The 21,983-nt window shown below is 39.9% G+C and overlaps 1 protein-coding gene across 7 annotated transcripts in view; it reads right to left on the reverse strand.

Annotated features, from left to right (window-relative positions):
- ITGB6 (integrin subunit beta 6) overlaps positions 1 to 17,916 on the reverse strand; it is a 120,104-nt gene extending 102,188 nt beyond the window's left edge. For 3 of the 7 annotated variants that reach the window (XR_008501009.1, XM_054477468.1, XM_054477464.1), the window contains exons 1-3: positions 11,524 to 11,795; positions 8,570 to 8,774; positions 7,722 to 7,968 (exon numbers count right to left, since the gene is read on the reverse strand). Coding sequence is in view for 6 of the 7 variants with exons in the window: in XM_054477468.1 (XP_054333443.1) it covers positions 7,722 to 7,968; positions 8,570 to 8,774; positions 11,524 to 11,700 (629 nt within the window). In the remaining variant the exon portion in view is untranslated. Of the gene's footprint in view, positions 1 to 7,721; positions 7,969 to 8,569; positions 8,775 to 11,523; positions 11,796 to 12,347; positions 13,564 to 17,229 lie in introns of those variants that run through there. The other 4 variants (XM_054477465.1, XM_054477466.1, XM_054477470.2 and 1 more) reach the window with 4 other exon arrangements.
- Between the last annotated feature and the right edge of the window lie 4,067 nt (positions 17,917 to 21,983).

Genomic DNA, 21,983 nt, shown 5'->3' on the forward strand with positions numbered 1-21,983 from the left:
CATTTTAGAGCAGAAGGCCTGTTAATTTTTGTTTTGTTTCAGAAAATAGTTATTTTTCATAAAAACATATTACAGTAATATGCAGTGGGTTTATTATTATAGTTATTAAATAAATCAATAGATAATTATTTTAAAATGTTTCTGTTTTACTTTCTAGTATGATGATTATGGGTATATATAACCATAATCACAAACTAAAGCTCTTGGGGCTTTTAATTTTTAAGAGTCTAAGGGAGTCCTGAGATCTAAAAGTTTGAGGACCACTAGATTAAAATAACTAGAGATAAATTAGTAAGCGTTAATGAGAGCAAGAAAAAATTAACATTTGTTTTGAATGTCTGTTTTGTTCTGAGTTCATTTGGTTCTCACAATTACTCTAGGAGGTCAATATTATTGTTCCTGTTTATAGGTAATGAGACTGAGCTCAAAGAGAGTAATTGCTTATCCAAAGTTATGATTGTAACCCAGGTCTGAAAAATCCTATGCTCTTTCCTTTTACCTCTAATTGCCTTCCTACTAAGAACATTTTATTCTACAATTATAAGGTTTAGTTTGATCAGAGGATTGACTTTTTATCTTGACACGTACATGTATGTATGTGTGTATGCGGGTATACTATCTGGACAGAGAAACTAAGAGAGTTAGGGCTATAATGGAAATGGAAAACATATAATTTTGCCACCAAAAAAGAACTTGCTATTTATAACCTTAACGGTAAATTTTGCCAATAATAATCTTGAGAAAATAGGACATATTGAACGTTTTAAGATATCAAATAGATGATTCTCCTTCAGGTCTCCACTTTTTGCACCCCCTGCAGTGCTCTGGTCTCCCCCTAATCACACCCTGTTGTTGTTAATAGTAACTCCTATTTATTGAGAACATATCATGGTCAGGCCCAATGCCAAATGCTTTCAATCGTTAACTCATTCAATTCTTTTTTTTTTTTTGTTAGATGTAGTCTCACTCTGTCACCCAGGCTAGAGTACTGTGGCTCAGTCTTGGCTCACTGCAACCTCCGCCTCTCTGGTTTAAGCGATTCTCCTGCCTCAGCCTCCTGAGTAGCTGGGATTACAGGCATGTCTCTCCATGCCTGGCTAATTTTTTTGTATTTTTAGTAGAGACAGGGTTTTACCATGTTGGCCAGGCTGGTCTCAAATTCCTGAACTTGTGATTTGCCTGCCTCGGCCTCCCAAAACGCTGGGATTGCAGGCATGAGCCACCACGCCTGGCCAACTCATCAATTTTTAGCTGGAGGCATCATGCTACCTGACTTCAAACTATACTACAAGGCTACAGTAACCAAAACAGCATGGTACTGGTACCAAAACAGAGATATAGACCAATGGAACAGAACAGAGCCCTCAGAAATAATGCCGCATATCTACAACCATCTGATCTTTGACAAACCTGACAAAAAGAAGAAATGGGGAAAGGATTTCCTATTTAATAAATGGTGCTGGGAAAACTGGCTAGCCATATGTAGAAAGCTGAAACTTGATCCCTTCCTTACACCTTATACAAAAATTAATTCAAGATGGATTAAAGACTTAAATGTTAGACCTAAAACCATAAAAACCCTAGAAGAAAACCTAGGCATTACCATTCAGGACATAGGCATAGGCAAGGACTTCATGTCTAAAACACCAAAAGCAATGGCAACAAAAGCCAAAACTGACAAATGGGATCTAATTAAACTAAAGAGCTTCTGCAGAGCAAAAGAAACCACCATCAGAGTGAACAGGCAACCTACAGAATGGGAGAAAATTTTTGCAACCTACTCATCTGACAAACGGCTAATATCCAGAATCTACAATGAACTCAAAGAAATTTACAAGAAAAAAACAAACAACCCCATCAAAAAGTGGACGAAGGATATGAACAGACACTTCTCAAAAGAAGACATTTATGCAGCCAAAAAACACATGAAAAAATGCTCATCATCACTGGCCATCAGAGAAATGCAAATCGAAACCACAATGAGATACCATCTCACACCAGTTAGAATGGCAATCATTAAAAAGTCAGGAAACAACAGGTGCTGGAGAGGATGTGGAGAAAGAGGAACACTTTTACACTGTTGGTGAGACTGTAAACTAGTTCGACCATTGTGGAAGTCAGTTTGGCAATTCCTCAGGGATCTAGAACTAGAAATACCATTTGACCCAGCCATCCCATTACTGGGTATGTACCCAAAGGATTAGAAATCATGCTGCTATAAAGACACACGCACACGTATGTTTATTGTGGCACTATTCACAATAGCAAAGACTTGGAACCAACCCAAATGTCCAACAATGATAGAGTGGATTAAGAAAATGTGGCACATATACACCATGGAATACTATCCAGCCATAAAAAATGATGAGTTCATATCCTTTGTAGGGACATGAATAAAGATGGAAACCATCATTCTCAGCAAACTATCATAAGGACAAAAAACCAAACACTGCATGTTCTCACTTATAGGTGGGAATTGAACAATGAGAACACATGGACACAGGAAGGGGAACATCACACACCGGGGACCGTTGTGGGGTGGGGGGAGGGGGGAGGGTTAGCATTAGGAGATATACCTAATGTTAAATGACGAGTTAATGGGTGCAGCACATCAACATGGCACATGTATACATATGTAACAAACCTGCATGTTGTGCACATGTACCCTAAAACTTAAAGTATACTTAAAAAAAAAAAACACTCTTTGTGATTGGCATTGTTATTCTAGACTTACAGCGAAAACACCGAAGACTTGAGAGATGCAATGATTCACCTAAGGTCACATTATGAGTGAATATATGAATCAAGACTGAATCCAGGGCTGACTCCGAAGCCCTTGTGGTTAATCACCATGCGATACCATGTACCTGCTTCCTCAAAGGATTTCAGCTACTTGAGAACCGGGACCAGGTCTTTTTCTTCCAAATATACTCATGCCTAGCACATTGCTTGGTACATAGTTGGAACTCAGTAAATTTTTATTGAAGAAATGAATGAATAAATAAATGCATGAATAAAGTACAGTCAGAGGTGAATAAAGTACAGTCAGAGGTAAATAAAGAGCAAAACTGCTTTCATTTACTTGAAGCCCGATTAAGGACAGGGTCTTATTGTTAGTTCAAGGTCCTGGGCTACCAGTTTAGCTGAGCCATCCAACCTTGTTAATTTTAGTTATTTTCTCTGGTAACATTCCACACTCATTGGTTCCCATGGTTATTATTGTACTACGTGTTGCTACATCGTACCTGATCTGTGACATGAGGAATGATTTTAAATATATCCTCCGGGGCAGAGGTGGCACTTTGGAATTCTAGATGGAATTGCCCTACTAATCTCTCTATGGAAGCTTATTGTAGGGGAAATACACACAATATACCAAAGAACTAAATACAAATTGTATTCAGGTATAATATTCTCTGATTTTAAAAATGGAGCCAAAAGCATTAGCAATACTTTTATGTTAGATAGTTAAGAGGTTGTTAGCACCAAGCTTATTTCCCTTTACAAGTGAATCAAGCAATTAATAACAATAATCATACCTTACTTTTTATTATACAGAATTTTTGAGGGTATAAATCTTTATAACTCTTTATAGAAATCTATGTATTCAGTGTTGCAGGAACTACTCGTAGATGCCACCTTGTAGCCATCTTTCTTTCTTCCCTAATAACAGAATGCTGATTTTGGAGGGGCATCTAGCAATGTGCTTCCTTTGTAGTTAACTGTGGTCATGTAACTAAGTGCCAGCCAATGAGATGCAAGTCTAAGGTGATGAGTATTTCTGGCAAAACCTCTTAAGTTGGGGAAATAAAATTTAACAACCATTTATAATTTTTTTTAAAAAAACTTACCAAGCAAGGAATAGAAGATAATTTCTTTGATCTGATGGAAGGAAATGAAAAACCACTAGCTAACAACATACTTAATGGTAAAACACTGATCCTTTCTCCCTAAGATCATGAACATGACTAGATTTTCCTCACCTACTACATCTATTTAAAAGGGTACTGGAGACCCAAGTCGGTGCAATAAGGTAAGAAATAAGAAAGAAGAAGCATAGATATTGGAGGAAAAAGAAGTTGTTATTCATAGATGATGTGATCATATACGCAGAAAATTCTAAGGAATCTATAAAAATCACACTAGAACTAATGAGAAAATTTATGAAGTTTGCAGGATACAAAGTGAATACGCAAAATCAATTGCAATTCTACATGTTATCCACAAAGAATTCGAAAGTAAAAATGTTAAACGTCTCTAGAAATAAATAAAACAAAACATGTGCAAGATATCTACCCTGAAAATGACAAAACATTGCTCTGAGAAATTAAACAAGATCTGAATAAATGAAGATATATGTCATGTAAAATGATTGGAAAATTCAATATGTGTAAGATGTTCAATATCCCCACAAATTGATCTATGGTTTCAATGTTGTCTCAATAAAAATCTCAGCATATTTTTTGAAGAAATTGACAAGTTGATTCTAAAATTTATGTGGAAATGCAAAGGATCTAGGATAAACAAAATGAAAGAACAAAGTTGGAGGATTTATGCTCCTGATTTCAAGACTTTTTATAAAGCTCAGTCAAGGAGGTAGTGAGGCATTAGTGGTTACATGGGTATATGCAATGGATCAATGAAACAGAATAGTGTCCAGAATTAGACTCACACATATATGGTCAATTGCTTGTCAACAAAGACATTAAGATAACTCAATGTGGAAAAGAAATTCTTGTGTAACAAATAGTGCTTGAACAACTAGATATCTCTATGGAAACAAAAGATGAACCTAGACCTTTCTTCTCATTCCAAATACAAAAACTAATCTAAGATCAGAAGCCTAAATGTAAGCACGTTAAGCATAAAGCTTCTAGAAGAAAATATAGGAAGAGTCTTTGTGATCTTTACAGTAAGCAAAAATTTCTTAGGACATAAAATATACTAACCATAAAATTAAAAATTAATAAGCTGGACTTCATCAAAATTACAAACTTTTGCTTGACCAAAGGTATTGCCAGAAAAATTAAAACACAAGCTATAAACTGGGAGAGAATATTTTTGACAAAAATATGTATTTTTTGGCAAAATATATTTGACAAAAAACTTGTATCCAGCATATATAAAGTACTCTAACCACACAATATTGGAAAGACAGTCTAATCTTAAAAAAATGGGCAAAAGATTTGAAAAGAAACTTCACAAAATAAGAAATAAGAATGGCAAATAAACACAGGAAAAGATGCTCAACATCATTCATCATTAAGGAGATGCAAATTAAAGCTACAATGAGATGCTACCCCACACCTATTAGAATGGCTAAAATTTTAAAAACTGACAACACCAAGTGTCAGTAAGGATATAGAATATCTGGAACCCTGTCACACTACTGAAGGAAATGCAAAATGGTACGTTCACTTTGGAAAACAATTTGGTAGTTTCTTTAAAAATTAGAAGTATCATACAGTTCAGCAACTCCAGTTTAGGTGTCTATCAAAGAGAAGTAAAAGCATACATCTATACAAAGACTTCTATGCAAGTGCTCATAGCAGCATTTTCATAATAGACCCCCAAAATGGAAACAACACAAATGTCCACCAATGAAAGAATGAGTAAATAAAATGTAGTTAATATATACAATGGATTATTAATTAAAACAAAAAGAAGCAAACTCCTGATACATACAAAATCATAGGTAAATCTTCAAAACATAATGTTGAACCAAAGAAGCCAAACACATAGGCCATATACTACATTATATATTTATATAAAATTCAGGAATAGGCAAAACCAATATAAATTATAGAAATAGAAAGTGGTTGCCTCTGAAGTGGTAGAACTGACTGTAATGTGAAATTTCTGAGGTGATGGAAATATTCTACATCATGTTTTGGATATTGATTGCAATGGTATATTTAACCATCAAAACACATGAAACTGAACGTTTTTGATCTGTGCATTTTAGGCATGTCAACTATACATTAAAAGGAGTTGCAAGCGAGTGGGCAGACAGTGCCCTTATTGCCCCTATTTTCCTCCTTTCCTTCTGACTGAAATGAAGAAGTAATGATTAGTGCCCCGGCAACATTCTTGGACCGTGAACATAAAATCCAAGTGTCAATAATGGTGAAGCAGAAAGGAGGAAAATGGCCTAGATTCCTCATGTTTATGGATCTGCCATACCACCCCTGAATGGCCTTTCTCTGTATTTTATGTAGAAGAGAAAAGAAAATATTGACTGGGCGTGCTGGCTCACGCATGTAATCCCAGCAATTTGGGAGGCCGAGGCGGGTGGATTGCTTGAGGTCAGGAGTTTGAGACCAGCCTGGCCAACATAGCGAAACCCAGTCACTACTAAAAATACAAAAATTAGCCGGGCATGGTGGCGGGTGCCTGTAATCTCAGCTACTCGGGAGGCTGACACAGGAGAATCGCTTGAACCCAGGAGGCAGAGGTTACAGTGAGCCGAGATCATGCCACAGCACTCTGGCCTGGGTGACAGAGTGAAACTCCATTTCAAAACAAAACACAAAAAACAAAAATGCTCTCTTTTTAAGCCACTGTCTCAGATACTTGCAACCAAACAAAATTTCTAAGTCTAACGATCACTGAGAAATTTCTTTTATGGTTAAATTATTTTTTATTATGTTAGATTGTAGTTGGGAACTACACTGAGATGTTTTTTAAATGGTATAATAAAAGCTGTTTATCTTTTATAGAGATTGATGCCTTTGGTGTATAAAAGTATTATAAATTAATAAACATTTGGAAAATTATTTCATATATACTAGATATATAGCAGTAATGGGCTTGCTTTTGGGACAAATCAAATCTTGGTACAGATCATGGATTAGTCACGTGGCCTTGGGCAAATAGCTAATCTCTCAGAGCCTCTTACTTCCTCTGAGTATAGGGCTGATGTTATTAAGCTAGCTTTAACCTGCTGTTTAACCTGCTGTTATTATGAAGACTGAATGAGGTCATGTATGTAAAACTTTCAGCACAAGATCTGGCACAGAGCATTATGGTAGCTCATTTTCAATAGGAGAATATTTGATTCTGACCATGTCATTCACTGCACAGGTAAGCCATCACAAAGCAATTTGTCCTCTACCATCACCTGCATAATATGTGGTTTTAATAGCTTATTATAGCATATGAGAATGGAGTCATTGCCTATGGAGTCATTTACTACGTAATTTAATAGCAGTGAAGGCTGCATTGGCCTTCTCCAAGCAATAAGAGAAACCAATATTTCCCAAAGTATGTCAGAGAAAGTTGCAAAAATTATTATTTTGCCAGAAGTCATTGTCATGGAGAAAGACTCCGGGAAAGTGAAGGTTATTCTCAAATAACCTCAGAAAGTGGTGGCCACTGAGGCTAGAAAGTGTCTGAGAGGCTGGGGCTGGGCACCATCCAATGGAGCCTATGGTGAAAGTCTTGGTTCCCTTGCCTACATAACACACATTCTGGTTTGCCACATCCTGCCCTATACTGGGAGGCAAATGCAGAGGCCTCAAGGACCCACAGCTAGAACCATGTAGTTCAGATGACCTCACCTCCACTCTAAGCAACCTAGTCCCCTGAGAGAACTGCTGAGATCCAACCAGACAAGGCAGAAATGCCAGGGAGTTAGCAAGCTCCTGGAAAGTGCAGCTCAGAGCAGGAGTATCTCCACAGAAAATCAGCACACAAAGATGCCAAGAGAATCATTTACTTACCTGCAAGGGTTGGCAATTTCTTCCGGTGTTGTTTTCACAAAAGGGGATACAGGTTTTTCTACAAAAGATCCAAAGCCCAGTCTAAAGTTGCTGGTTAATTTAGACATCTCTTTGGAAAGCCGGGAGCCCAGCTCCTTGATTGTGTTGAGGTCATCATCCATGGAGGCAGAGAGGTCCATGAGGTAATACAAATCCACCGGGTAGTCCTCAGTCTGGCGGACATGCACCTGCAGAGTCTGCGCACCACCTGCAAAGCCCAACAGGAAAAGCAAACCCAGGAAAACACACTGAGGTTTATTTGCTACTGGCCACTCGCTGGGTCAGCTGGCTATTTCACCTCAATAAGAACTTACTGAAATACATATGATTTCATTAACTGTGTGGTCAAGATCCTAAATGAACCAACCCATTAAATTCTTTCAGCAGTGAGTTTAGAACTATTGGAGGATAAGTTAGGATATTTTATATCTCCTTGGGAGAACTAGTATCCATTTAGATAGAAGATAAGCTGAATTTTTTGTGTGTCATTTTAGAAAAGGGGAACCAAATAAAAGAGAGTTTAAATCTACATTACAACCCTTGAAGAAATGTGAGGTAAGCCTTAATAACATTTGAGTAATTTATATGGTTACTATTAGAGAAGGCTTTTTTAGTAACACAATTGGGGTGCCAGGGGCCAATGTGAATAAAGAAATGTGTGAGCCTAGCAATTTTCTATTTTCTTAAGAATGGGAAATTCGAGTCATAATAATCAATGATATGTAATATGATACAAGACACATTAGTGGGGTAGCAGAATTACCATATATGACATTAGATCTATTTACATGAGCCAAATCCTAACATACCTGGTCTCAACTTAAGGATCAAGCTTTGAGGTGCAATCTGAACAATGTCAGAACTATTTTTCTGTCTGCCTACACTGAGAGGCTTATTTTTAAGTATTTCTACTTGGGAGACAGGGTTTTCGATGAAGTTTAATTGACATCCTTTAGCTAAAAGGTTTGCTGGGGTATCACACCTTTCGCCAACTCCAGATGGACGGGTAAAATTCTAAAAAAGAAAAAGAAAAACAATAACCAGAAAAAGAAAACAAATCTGAATTTCTTTATAAGATACCAGCAATTGAAAGTTTTTCTGCACACTTTGCTAGTTAAGCATCTTGCCATATTGTATCCCTACGTGACTAACATTGATTATAGGTCTAAAGTTAAGTTATAGGTGAACAACCAGAGAATTCTGTCAGTAAAATTCTGAGTAAAACTGGAGTCTCCTTTTAATTATATTCAATTGAATTCACATAACAATTGCATGTGTGTGTGTGTGTCTGTGTGTGTGTGTGTCTGTGTCTTAAGCTCACTTCTTTAAAGCTTTGTCCCAGGCCATGACCAGATCCTTGAAACAGTTGGGTTCACAGAGCTGACATCATCCCATGAATTTATCTGCTCAGGGTGACCTGTAGGTTTGATTCCACGATCAAATCTTTATCACTAGATTTGGGAATTGACACACTGTCCAAGGGCTCCAGGGTGTCAATCCCCAAATCTAGTGATAAAGAGAGATTCTGCAGATTCCTAAAGGGTAGGGATTGCAACATCTCCCCCATGTAGCACTCTCTGCCAGTTGTATGCATTGGTCTGTTACCCTTATATTGCAGCATTACTTCACCTAAATTGACCTCCTGTGGACTTCAAACCCAGAGTCTTGAAGTATTCTAGTTCAAGATCCTTTATAACTTTCTCCAAGATTTGAAAGTGAGGAAGAAAAGTGAAAAAGATGGGTTAAAAGTCTGCTTTTCGCTGGCGCCTGTAGTCTCAGCTACTAGGGAGGCTGAGGCAGGAGAATGGCGTGAACCCAGGAGGCAGAGCTTGCAGTGAGCCCAGATCACACCACTGCACTCTAGCTTGGGCGACAGAGCGAGACTCCGTCTCAAAAAAAAAAAAAAAAAAAAAAAGTCTGCTTTTCTGCATGGGACACAGGAGTTTCCCACAAGGAAACTGCAGAGGGGCAGTGAGATGTAGTCTTTCCCAGCAGAGATGTGGCCGTACAAATTCTGAAACACCCGAAACAGGGAGATGGAGCTAATAGATTAAATACCTGTCTTACCTGATAGGCATGGCTGCTCTAGAGCGGGCATGACACTATGCAAAGGGGAACTTGTTGCCCATTGACTTTCATGCTTAGACAAAACCAAACCAATGCTCATACTATTTTCCTTGCCTCTTAGAACTCCAAGCCACTCTTGCTGTTTTCATCAACTAGGAAAGTTAGATTTCTTCTGAAATTGATTTTGAGAATACAATTTGTTATCTATCAGTAGGCCTGTGTGTGTCTGAAGCTCTAGGCCAGGCATGGCAAACTGTAACTTCCCATGATGTAACCAAGGGAAACAGTGGCTGGCCAAGGCTTCAGAATCCTTCTCAACACAGTGTCATTGCTATCACCTCTAGTCATAGCCTTTGCCAAAAGATCATTTTCTACCTGCCCTAAGCAGAAGCCTAATTTACTTTTTGCTCCAACTGCCTCAACTGGCATCCTCATAACTACTTCTAATATTAGAGTGGCCTCTTAGAATAATTTGGTTTTACAATTTGACAACAATTTGGCTACCAAGTATTATACACAAGTAAAGTTATCAGCAGCAACTTAGGAAACTCTCTTCAGTAAATGCTGAAAAATGCATTTAAAAGAAAATTCTAGGCTGATTTGTTGTTGTATCTCTCTGGCATGAAACTAATACTTCTTCAAGAAGTCAATATCCAAAAAACATGATTTTTTCCCTCCTTGTATATTCTCAATCCTGCTTTGATACAGGAACTAAAAAAAAGCATAATTCTCTTGAATTTTGTTTGTGGCCGTGTTGGTCAAGGCCGTAGTAGGGGACTGAGCTGCGTCTGTGCTCTCTTGTCTGTGAGGCCACACTTCATGGATACACACTGAACTCAGAGTTTGGGTTTCCACAGGTAGAACCCAGTTCTGAGTTTGGTGTCGAGGTTTGTTTGTCTTTGAGCATGCTACTCAGCTCTCACTGCACTTGGTATTCGTATGGTTTGATTTATGTTTAGATTATCTTTGTGAGATCCAGTGGGTAGAGACTTGTTTTAAAATTCAGAAAGCTAATGCCTCTCTTTCTTACCATGAATCAGTTAGACGTCACTCTCTAGTGTCTTAGGATGGCTTGGTACGTATTTCCCAATCATCTTCATACTGCTTTCACATAGTTTTCAGTTTGACCAGATAAGGAGTTCCTATTTGGAACTTTGTCACTGGTGTGGTACAGAGTCACTGAGTTTATGAAAATGCCATTTTTAAAAGAACTGGATAATGTCTGACCAGTAATATTTGCCCCAAACTTAAAACACATCCCTTAGAACCTAGCAGTAGTTCAGAATGGATCCTGGTACCCAGATGGAATACAACTATAATATGAACATCAAATGTATGTTTAACTTTAGAAAATATCATCTCCATGATCTCTGATTATCCAGACAGCCTCCATATTTTACATGTAACCTGTTAGAAATGGCTTTACAATAAAAGAAGGAACCAGGTAAAATAAAAAAATCCCAAGTTAAAAATTTTTTCCAAATAATTTGACATCCACTCCTTCTACAAATTGTTTTTGAAAGTAATCACATGAATGCCATTTTGATCTACCAATGCTCACCTTCTCCTTTCCTGATTTGTTTTACTTATACAATTCCACAAAAAAGCAAGTCACTATCAGAAATATCACTGAGGAAATTAACATGAATTTAACTGCACGCAGGTTTTAAAAACACATTGAGGTCATTTATTTTACCTCCTGAGCACACCAGGCACACTGAGGTCCAATAAGCAGGCAGTCTTCACAGGTTTCTGCACCTTCCAGGGCACAGCCACCTAGGTTTAGACCCAGTAAGACGCAGGGATTAAGTACAATTTCAGTCATTCCATTTATGAGACTGATGGCTCTTACATTACTTGAACAAAACAACATCAAAGTTTAGTTTAGTATCCAAAATCAGTCCTCGAAATGTTAGCAATTCACATAAAAGTTTGTATTTTACATCTATCACATGTAAAATATGTGTATGTTTATTAAAAAGTATGTATGTCTTATAAGCCAAAATTATCATCCTCTTTTTTCTTAAAATGTGAAAGTTCACAAATACAGGATTATCCTATTTATTATTCTTAGTCAATGTGTGCCACTTTAATTTTTAAAAATTACTTGCAACCATTAAAAAATGCTTCTTTCTTAAACAAGATATTTCTGTTTTTGAAATAAATCCTTTTTCTCTTTCAAGATTATTACTCTTAAGTGGAAGATCTTGTGGTAGAATAAAATAGAAAAGTTTCAAAAATGGTTATCATAATGGCACTGAGTTCCATTGGGCAGTAATGTTATTTAATTCTCCTCATTAAAATGCCTGTGCAACCTTTGTATTTATTTACCTTAAGCCTACAGCATTCACTGTGGGAACTGCCCGGTGTTTGTCTGTAATTTGTTAAAGTGTTCACTCAATGACAAAAGAGCAATGTAACAGATCAAATAAAATATGACTTCAGATCTAATTTCTGAACCAAATGACAGGTTTGTCAAGCATACCACGAAAGCAATATATCAGAGAATGTAGGTCTTACCTTGTACGTGATCATTCCTTCCTAGAAATAGAAAGAACAGGCAAAGCAGTTCAATCCCCATTCGTTTCAGTTCTTGCTGTGCAGACCGATTAAAAAATGAATTACCTTCAGCGTTACAAGACCAAAGCTGAATATCGTTAAAGTCTTTCTTTCTTGAAGTATAACATTTTAAATACTACTTACACTGCTTTGAAAAGAAACTTGAGATGTAAGTTAGAAAGTTTTCATTAAGACTGAAATGAAAACAGAGGCTACCTGGACAGGTAAAGCAGAAAAGCTGTGTTTAAAAGCAACTTCAACATGATTTACTTCCTTGTTCTCCTTATAAGGAAGGCAGGTGTACAATCACCAAGAAGGTGGGGAAATTCATTCAGTAGAAATTTTGGTGTAAGTTCTATGAGTTTCTCTGCATCCTAGAGAAAGTTAATATCTTTAGAGAAATATTGATCAATGAAATGTCAAAACAGCAATAGAAATACAGTCATTTTAAAAACAATTTTAATTTAATGTAAAGAATAAAGATATTAAATAAAGCATATAGCCTATATGTGAGGAAAGTAAAAAATTAGCTTAATGAAAATACCTGAGATTTTTGTATTTCATTGCTAAATCCTTTGCAAAAAATCAAAATGAACCCTGAAAAAGAAAAATTATTATCTTACAGTAAATGAGAAGGCAGGCTAGGGAAAGCAAAGCACTGTTTCCTTATTTTTCAAATTAGATGAAATATATTTTTCCATAAGTATAAAATTCTTATTTTAAAATCATATTGGAAATAATCATAATATATAAAAATCAAAGGAGATCAAAATAAGAATGTCTCAAAACACACTGATGACAACAATGATGAAAACAGAAATGATGGTGCCCAAGATTCTGAATCCCTCAGGCTAGGGACCAAGTTCTCTATGCAATGTGCTGTTCCAACTTCTAGCTCATGATTTGGCACATAGGAGATATTTATTTGTTGAGTGAAAGAGTGACAATTCAAAATATATATGATCTATGGCTAAATCCATGAGGTTTTTTGTATTTATCCCCCAGTGTGTTCTTCAGGAAGGTGTTTTGAGATTTGTAGAGTCTGTGAACAGATAAGAATCGAATTCTCACTTCGTCACTCTAGAAACTGCTGACCTTAGAGAGACTTTTCTGTGACCGGGCTTATGTCTGAGGAGATTATCTTGTCAAGGAGCATTCCTAGGTAAGCATGTGAAACCTGTAAACAGAAGGAAATGGACTATGGTCAACAATAATTTAATTCTAAATTTAAAAATAACTAAAAGACTATAAATGGGTTGTTTGTAACACAAAGGAGAAATGCTTGAGGGGATGGATACCCCACTTTCCATGAGGTGTTTATTACACGTTGCATGCCTGTACCAAAACATCTCATGTATCCCATAAATATATACACCTAATATACCCACAAAAATAAAAACTAAAATAAAATAATTTTAAAAATAAAATAAACCAAAGAAAGAGGGAAACTAATTATAGACTACCTAGGTTTTTCTCAGAAGCCCATGTTATGTTCAATTTTGAACTCCATCATATCCAAGAAGCTGGAAAAACATGGCAAGAATTTTGCAGTAACAATCCAGAATTATTGAAGAATTGGAAGATATGCATTTTGGGAGAAAATTTATATAAAATTAGTTGATTTAACTTGAAGAAGAAAGATCAAGCCACAAATTGTTTGTGTCTCTGTTATTGTCATTTTAAAAATCCAGTATTAACTATTATTCATTCATTATCCATTCATTCAACAAGTACTTCTTGGGCATTTACTTTGTGCCAAATATTATTTTTGAAGCAGAGGCTACATCAGTGAACACAACCAAGTTTTTGATCCATGCAGCATATATTCTAGGCTGGAGGGCAGTGCAGGGAGATTGACTTCTAAAATCAGGCAGTGCCCAGGGCTATGAATCATAATAAGTCTGGGTAAAAGGAAAGAGGGGCAAGGGAGTGTGTGATTTTCTTTAGAATAGTTAGGGAGGGTTTCCCTGACCAACTGGCATCTGAGAGAGCCCTCGATGACTTTGACAACACAGCTAACTACGAAGGCCTGAGACAGCCCAATGGCAGGTGTTTTCAAGGGCAAGTGGAATACAAGAAGGGAGAGAGAGAGGGTGATCAGATTTGAGGGCAGAGGTCAGATCATATGTAGTCTTGACCTTGAATTTTATTCTAGACCTTGTGTATCACTGGAAAGTTGAAAGCAGAGAAATAATATTATTTAATTTACATTTTAGAAGAACCACACTGGCTGCTGAGGAAGTTAAAATGTATGGGGCAAGATTGGAAGGTGAATGGGGCAAGAGAGGAATGCACGTCTCTGTCAAGAACAGAGACAATCGTGGCTGGGACTAGGATGTTTGTGGCGCAGGAGGAGGGGGTGATCAGATTCAAGATCTATTTTGAAACTGCTGATAGATTGGATGTGAACATGAAAGAAAGAGGTTTCTGGCTGGCATAGATACATTTTACTGGCTGAGTGATATATTTTACTGAGAGGGGTTACATTGAGGAAGAATCAGGTTTCATGTGGAGGATGAGGATCAAGAACATGGTAAGTTTGAGATGGCTAGAAGATAACCAAGTGAAGATGCCACATAGGCAGGTTTGATATCTAGGTCTGGAAATGGGGGCAATGTTAAAGAGCAAATTGCAAATTTGGGATTATCAGCACAGGTTTAAAGATATGAGGCTGATGGTGTTCAGAGATATGTGGCTGAATGAGATCCCTCCAGGAAGTGAATGTATATAGGGAAGAGCTCTGAGGACTGAGCCCTGGGGCCTCTAGATATCTATAGATCAAGAGGAGAAGGATTTAGTAAAGGAAGCTTCTGTCTAAAGAACACTCCATCTTGCTAAAGAGGAACCTGTCTTTGTTGGAAGACAAATTCAAGTGTCTCTCTCATTTCTGCACATCTTACAAGCAGAGGACCTGGCTGCCTTTTTTCTAGACTCTCTTTTCCAGGATGTTTATAAAGTGAACAGCCTTTGAAAATAGAGACAGTGTCCCTCTTTAGGGAAAAGGAAAAATTGCTTACAGCTTTGGAAGACAGAGACAGTGTCAACCTCCAGAACAAAGAGTAGGCCTGTTTACTGCCCATTATAAAAGGTTCAGGTTCCCTAAACTCAAAGTTCTTCTCTTATAACACATCTTACTACATGTGCAGGAGTCACCTCCTTCTTTTGTGTCATCTTGTGGGAAATGGTATTGGGGAACAGGTGAAAGAATGTGCTGACACTCTGACCACTGCAATTGTTGTGAATTAAAAAGTTCTTCAAAAAAAGAAAAAAGAATTAAAAAGTTCTTTTTCTGTGATGCAGGCATCACATGTCTCCATCAGTACCCACGAATCCATGACAAGCTAACTTGTCAGCTTGCAAGTCAGGTAAAAGCCCAGGCCCTTCATAGTTCTTGACAATTTCCTACTCAAAATCCACCTCTGTCTGGAGACTGAACATGCAACTTTCAAACCTCACTTTGGAAGAAAAGATCTTACATCCCACAAGACTGCCTTGGACTGACAAGTGCTGCCCTAGGCTCCAGAGGTTTCCCCAGGTCCTGAGTTGTCTGTCTGCCCATAAACCTCCCTGGCAGCCGCTAGCAGGCACTCTAGAGGAGCTGGATCAGGGTGGCTGCCCAGCTCTGGATATGCCACTCCCTGGAAACTCTCCATGGTTCTAGCTGCCACCAACAATCTCTCCTTCCTGAGAACAGTTAGACTACCTCTTCTGGCCTGTTTTGCAGCTAAGAAAATCCCAACAACCAGCTCTTGCCAACAGAATATGAGTGGAAGTGGTACATATCCCTTCTAGACCATCCTCATGTCCCTCTGACAACCAGATGCAGGCAACAACAAGGTCCTAGGAGAACTCTAAAACCATAATTTGACCATGTATTTAAATGGACTTGTGCCATCCCACGTAAAGACTTCCATCTCAGTCCTAGAATCATAATCACACTGATTGATTTATTCCCTGTCCCCCATGGCTACCCCTCCAATGCACACCCTCCCTAATTTTCAGGCCTTCGCACAAACCATTTGTTCTTCCTGCAGGCCTTGGGTCCCCTCTCATACCTCTCACTTGGCTAATTCAGTTTGCCCTCCAGGTCTCAGTGTAAACATTAGTGTCTGCAGGAAACACTTTTTGGTTTCTCTAGGCCTCCCTTCCTGTGGACATTCCCCAGGATAGCCGTTTTTGCTCTGCTTCTAATTGTCAAAATACATGCCTTTACTCAACAAATATTTATTCAATTCTTGCTGTGTATCAGACAGCGACTGTGTCTCAGGAATCTTTCTATTCCCAGCAAGTAACACAATGCCTGGCACTTTGTAAGTAGTCAATTAATGTTTATATTGAGAATATGGGTGAATTTTAAGTCTTCGTTGTCTAGTATTTCACCAGTTACAAAGCAAGTACTTCATGGATATTGAGTAAATAGATGAGTAAATGAAAGAATGGTTTAGGAAGGTAAATAATACAATTAGGAAAGGGAAAATGTGTTCCCTGCTTGGGTTGTGCCAAAAGCTGAGAAAAAGCTTAAAATGCAACATGAAGAAAAGGCAGGGGGGAATTTGAGACAATATAAAGTACAATAATGTTATGAAAGCATATCTATCCACTCTGTTTGCACCTTGGGACTGCCGGCTAATTTGTACCAAGGGGCAAGACACCGGGAAGACATAGCCTTGCTTCCTAAGGAGGGTGCCTGGTGTCCTCTTTTGGAAAGTACCACATCCACACTGCTGTGGAGGGTGGCGGCCCTGCCTGTCCCGTGAGCTCTCAATCCATGAGATGCCAGCAACCTGTAAAGTCCCCCAAATGAAAACTGTGTCTCCTTAGCCATGCCAAATGGATTACTTACCTCTGTTTCTATGTATGTAGAATCTGAAATGGGAAATACAAATGGAAAATCAGGAGTTTGGTAATGGGAGGTGAGGCTGGCAGGATGTATGGAGACAGCGCATAAGGTTGGAGGGAATGAGGTGCTTCCAGAGTCAATGTTAGGAGGATTCGGCAGCTACATAGAGGCAGAAGCCCAAGGCAGAAGAAAGCTACATGGGGTGGGCGATGAGAGGACTAATATGCAATCAGCAAAGAAGGGCCTTCAGCCACACAAACTGAAGAGTGCTAGAGTCAGATCTACAAACTCACTCTGCCGGGGGGGAAGGAGCACGGCCCAGGCCTAGAGCTGCCGTGGATCCCAAATGCCTGTCCAGTTTGGATCTCTCGGAGGCCTGGCTCTTAGTTTTCCCCAGGATCCCGTCTCTTTTAAAGCAATGTGTATTCTTACAGCAAATTCCCGTTACTTGTGGGTGGCTGAGAGGATCTTACAATCCTTAACATCCAAAGGTTCTGTCATACCATCCACATTTTCAGACAGGTTGGTCAGGCTCATCAGATGGAATCCTACCATCCGGATTGCTCAGAACCCCAGCCTAGGGGCTATGACTCCATGTGGGAGTCTGACCCTCCTCAAGGGGCCTCAGCTAAGCAGCACGGGGGTGGACAGAGAAGCTTGGAGCTCAGGGACGCAGAGCTTCTGCACTCTGCCCCTCCGCTGGTCCTGACTTCGGAGGCTTAGAAATGGGCTGTCCTCGGCGGTGCTCTGACTTCAGGAAGCCAGCGAACTGGTGTCTGAGTCACTACAGTTAGCTTGAGTCTCTCCCAGATCCAGCCATTCATCCACATCAAATAAAGACAGTCCAGGCCCTAGCTAGGCCTGCCCCGGGGCACCTCACAACACTCCTGGGAGAGGAAACCCTGAGTCAACCTGGCTGGGAACCAACTGGAAACCTGGGGACTTTAGTCATGGCTGTCTGCTCTTGGGCGGGCCTTGCTGTGCTACCTGCTTCATCTGAAGTACCGGTGACAAGTCTTCCACCTCCAGGTGTCTTTCTGTGAAAATGTTCCATTGTTGAGTAGCTAAAAGAAGGCAAGCTAAATGGCTGCTTTGTCTCTGGGTCTCACTCTGAGGCAGCTCCACAGCCTTGCACAATGGGTTGTGTGCAGAATTCTGTGGCTGACTTGTGGTTGTACGTAACAGGGGGAGCAAGCAACCTGGAAGTAGATACAGTTGTTCCTTTTTTTGTGACCTTCAGAAAGATTCCCTTAAAGAAGACTTTCCTGTCATCCTTGTTCACAATGCCCACAGGGTGCTAACTGCTAAAGAAATGTTTTGTGGCCTAGGCCTTACATTCTAGGCTGGAGTTTCCTTTTTTGTTTATTTTGGTAAAATTTACATAACATAAAATGTACCATTTTAACCATTTTTAAGTGTATGATTTGGTGGCATTAAGAGCATTCACACTGTTGTGCCCTCCTCACCACTGACCATCTCCAGAACTTTTTCATCAGCCCAAACTGAAACTCTTCACCCATTAAACAATAACTGTCCATTTCCCCTCCACCAACCCCCAGCACCCAGCATTCTACTTTCTGTCTCCATGAGTCTGACTACTCCAGGTGCACCACATAAGTGGAAACATATATTTGTCCTTTTGTGAGAATGGCCTATTTCATGTTAGCATAATGTCTTTAGGGTTCATCCATGTAGTGGTATGTGTCAGCATTTCCTTCCTTTTAAAGGCTGAATAATATTCCACTGTATGGGTATACCACATTTTGATGGCTTAATCATCTGTCAATGGATGTGCTGTTTCCAGCTTTTGGCCCTTGTGAAGAGTACTGCGATGAACATTGGTGTAGGGATCTCCATTTGAGTCTGGCACTTACTTTTTAAAGCCATCATGATGTCCATAATGGGAGGAAGCTGAGTGTAGTGGGAAGAGTTTGGTTTTGGACGTAGAGAGTCCTGGGTTCAAATTGCAGTCCTGCCAGGTCCTCCTGTCTATCTGTGGAGAGAGTGTTTATCTCTGAACACTTTAGTTTTGAGACTATGAAAGAGGGATAATATCCACCTTTCAAGAATATGGTGAAGATTTCATTACACCATTTTGGGATGAGTCCAGGTTTTGTGGGGCCTAAAGATTATACCTTTTGGGAGGCCTTCTTTAAGAAAAGCAATGCAGGCCAGGTGTGGTGGCTCACACCTGTAATCCTAGCACTTTGGGAGGCTGAGGCAGGTGGATCATTTGAGGTCAGGAATTCGAGGCCAGCCTGGCCAACACGGTGAATCCCTGTCTCTACAAAAAATACAAAAATTAGTCAGGCATGGTAGCACGTGCCTATTGTCCCAGCTACTTGGGAGGCTGAGGCAGGAGAATCACTCGAACCCAGGAGCAGAGGTTGAAGTGAGCCAAGATTGCACCACTGCACTCTAGCCTGGGCAACAGAGCAAGATCTCTCCAAAAAAAAAAAAAAAAAAAAAGAAATGCAAAACTGGAAATAAACCATGTGTGGAAGTGTATATTTATTTCAAGTGAGGGGGAAAAACCCATGACAACAAATTACGGAAAGCTTGAAAATTTCAGTCTCTTTGTTTCTTAACATCACCTCAGGCACTTCACCAGAAATGCTTTCTAAAAAATGTTTCCCAGTGGTAATCTGGCTTCCATCCCACCTGGAGCCACTCGCAGCGCCCAGATACTCCCAGGCACCTGTGCACACTGGAGCCTAGGTTGAAGCTCTTTCAGTTTCCTGTAAACCCTCCTTTGATTTCACTTGGGATGCATGTTTATTGTTGGTCGTTTTAGTGAGTACTTACCAAGTGCCAGGCATCATTCAATATTGTATTAGGGTAGCCCTATTTTGTTCTCACAAGGCCCCAATAAAATGGGGACTATTCTACTTTCATTTACCAGATAAGGAAACTGAGGCATGGAAAAGCTACACAACTTTCCGAACGTCACCTCACTGCTCAGAAAACAGGGCCCTGGAGACAGGCCGCTATCCTCCCACCTGAGTTCAGAATCACCCTGCAAATCGCCTCCTGGTAGATAAGATATGTACAAAGAATCATCAAAAAGATGCCAACAAGAAGTGAAATTCCACGAGGAACTTGAAAAATATGTTCGCCTCTCTATCTCAGGGCTCTGGTTCCAGCTCTAGCTCTGTGTCTAGTGATTTCCTTTTGGGTTTGTTTGTTGCTTATCCTGTGGATCATTGGCCGCCAAAAATGAGACAAAGATGTGGTCCTGGATCGTACCATCTTTCTCTGCTTTGAAGTCAGTACAAATCACTTAAAAACAAAATGAAACAAAACATGTTGCCTGGCCTTTCAGGGGAAGCTGAGCCTGCTGGTCAGGAGCCAGGCCTGGCATTGAGTCCAGGAGAGCACGGCTGCGGGCATTTCCTGTGGTCGGGAGATGACTCAGGATGAACTCCGGCCCCTGAGCCACAGGCACCCCCGCACTTCACAGTTACCACCCACACCACACCCTACTCTGGAGCCTGGCAGTCACACCGCCAGCTACAGGGAGCCTGTCGTGTGAGTTAGGCCTGCTCCAGAGGCCCATGCAGTCAGGGTTCAGAAATTATATTGAAGTCTAAAAGAATTGAACTCTTTCTGTCTTTTAGTTTGTGGAATAAATCCAAAGACGAGATTTTCCAGAAAAATACCATTGGATGTGAATTTATTCTGAATTGACTCTGAGAACTAGACTCGTTAGGCCCCTTTGCCCTATCTGTGAAACAAATAGCAAGACGTCGCGTGAACAAACACTGATTGCTGAGTGGTTCACTCACTCACAGCTTGCAGAGCTGCTAAGCCTTCTTTTTTCATTTACTCATTTATTGCTTCAGCAGCTGCCTGTGGAGACCCCACAATGGACCAGGCACTGTTCTGAGAGCACAGTGTTGATTAAAACCGACAGGGTCTCTGCCTCATGGAGCTTACATTCCAGTGGGAGAGACAGACAAGAAACACACGAACAAATAAAGATGTCAGATGGTAACAAATGCTGAGAAAAGTAAAGGACGGCAAGAGGTCAGAGAGTGGCCAAGGTGGGGTGGCCAGCAAAGCCTCTCTGCTCAGGTGGTGTTTAGGCATAGCCTTGGGGAAAGGAGGGAGGGCATCGCAGGGCTCTCTGGAGGACAAGCAGTCCTGCCTATGGGAAGAGCAAGTGCAAGGTCCTGGGACGGGACGGTTTGTGGACAAGCAAGGTGGCGAGCGAGGCTGAAGCAGAGTGAGTAGGTGAACTCAAGGAGTCCAGAGGAGATGGGCCAGACAGGCAAAGGGAAGAGGGCAGCTCATGAGGGAGGGGTGGGGTCGGGGGGGCGATGGTCAGGGCTCCAGATTTGTATTCTGAGTGAGAAGGGAAGCTTTTATGGAGTTTTGGTTGGACATGATGTAGCTTATAAGGTGGCAAGGATGCACAGACTATAAGATGATAAGGATGGAAGCTGGGGGGCCTTATTGCAGGCTGTTTCAGCAGAGATTATGACAGCTTCGTCTGTGGTTGGAGTAAAGGAGGTAGTGAGAAGTGTTTGGATTCTGGATATATTTCCAAGATAGACAGGATTTACAAACAGATTCCTCATAGGGAGGGAGAGAAATCAAGGAATCAACGATGACTCTAGCAGTTATTTAGGCCCTGAATCAATAACCCCACCATCACCACCAGGGTTCTCCAGCTGTTTCAGAGAGAGAATACCATCTGCTCATCAGCAGAGTCATCGGGAGCTCTAATCTGCTCTAACAACTTGGAGGGTCATGAG

The sequence above is a fragment of the Pongo pygmaeus genome, chromosome 11, assembly GCF_028885625.2.
Source record: "Pongo pygmaeus isolate AG05252 chromosome 11, NHGRI_mPonPyg2-v2.0_pri, whole genome shotgun sequence".
NCBI lineage: Eukaryota > Metazoa > Chordata > Mammalia > Primates > Hominidae > Pongo > Pongo pygmaeus.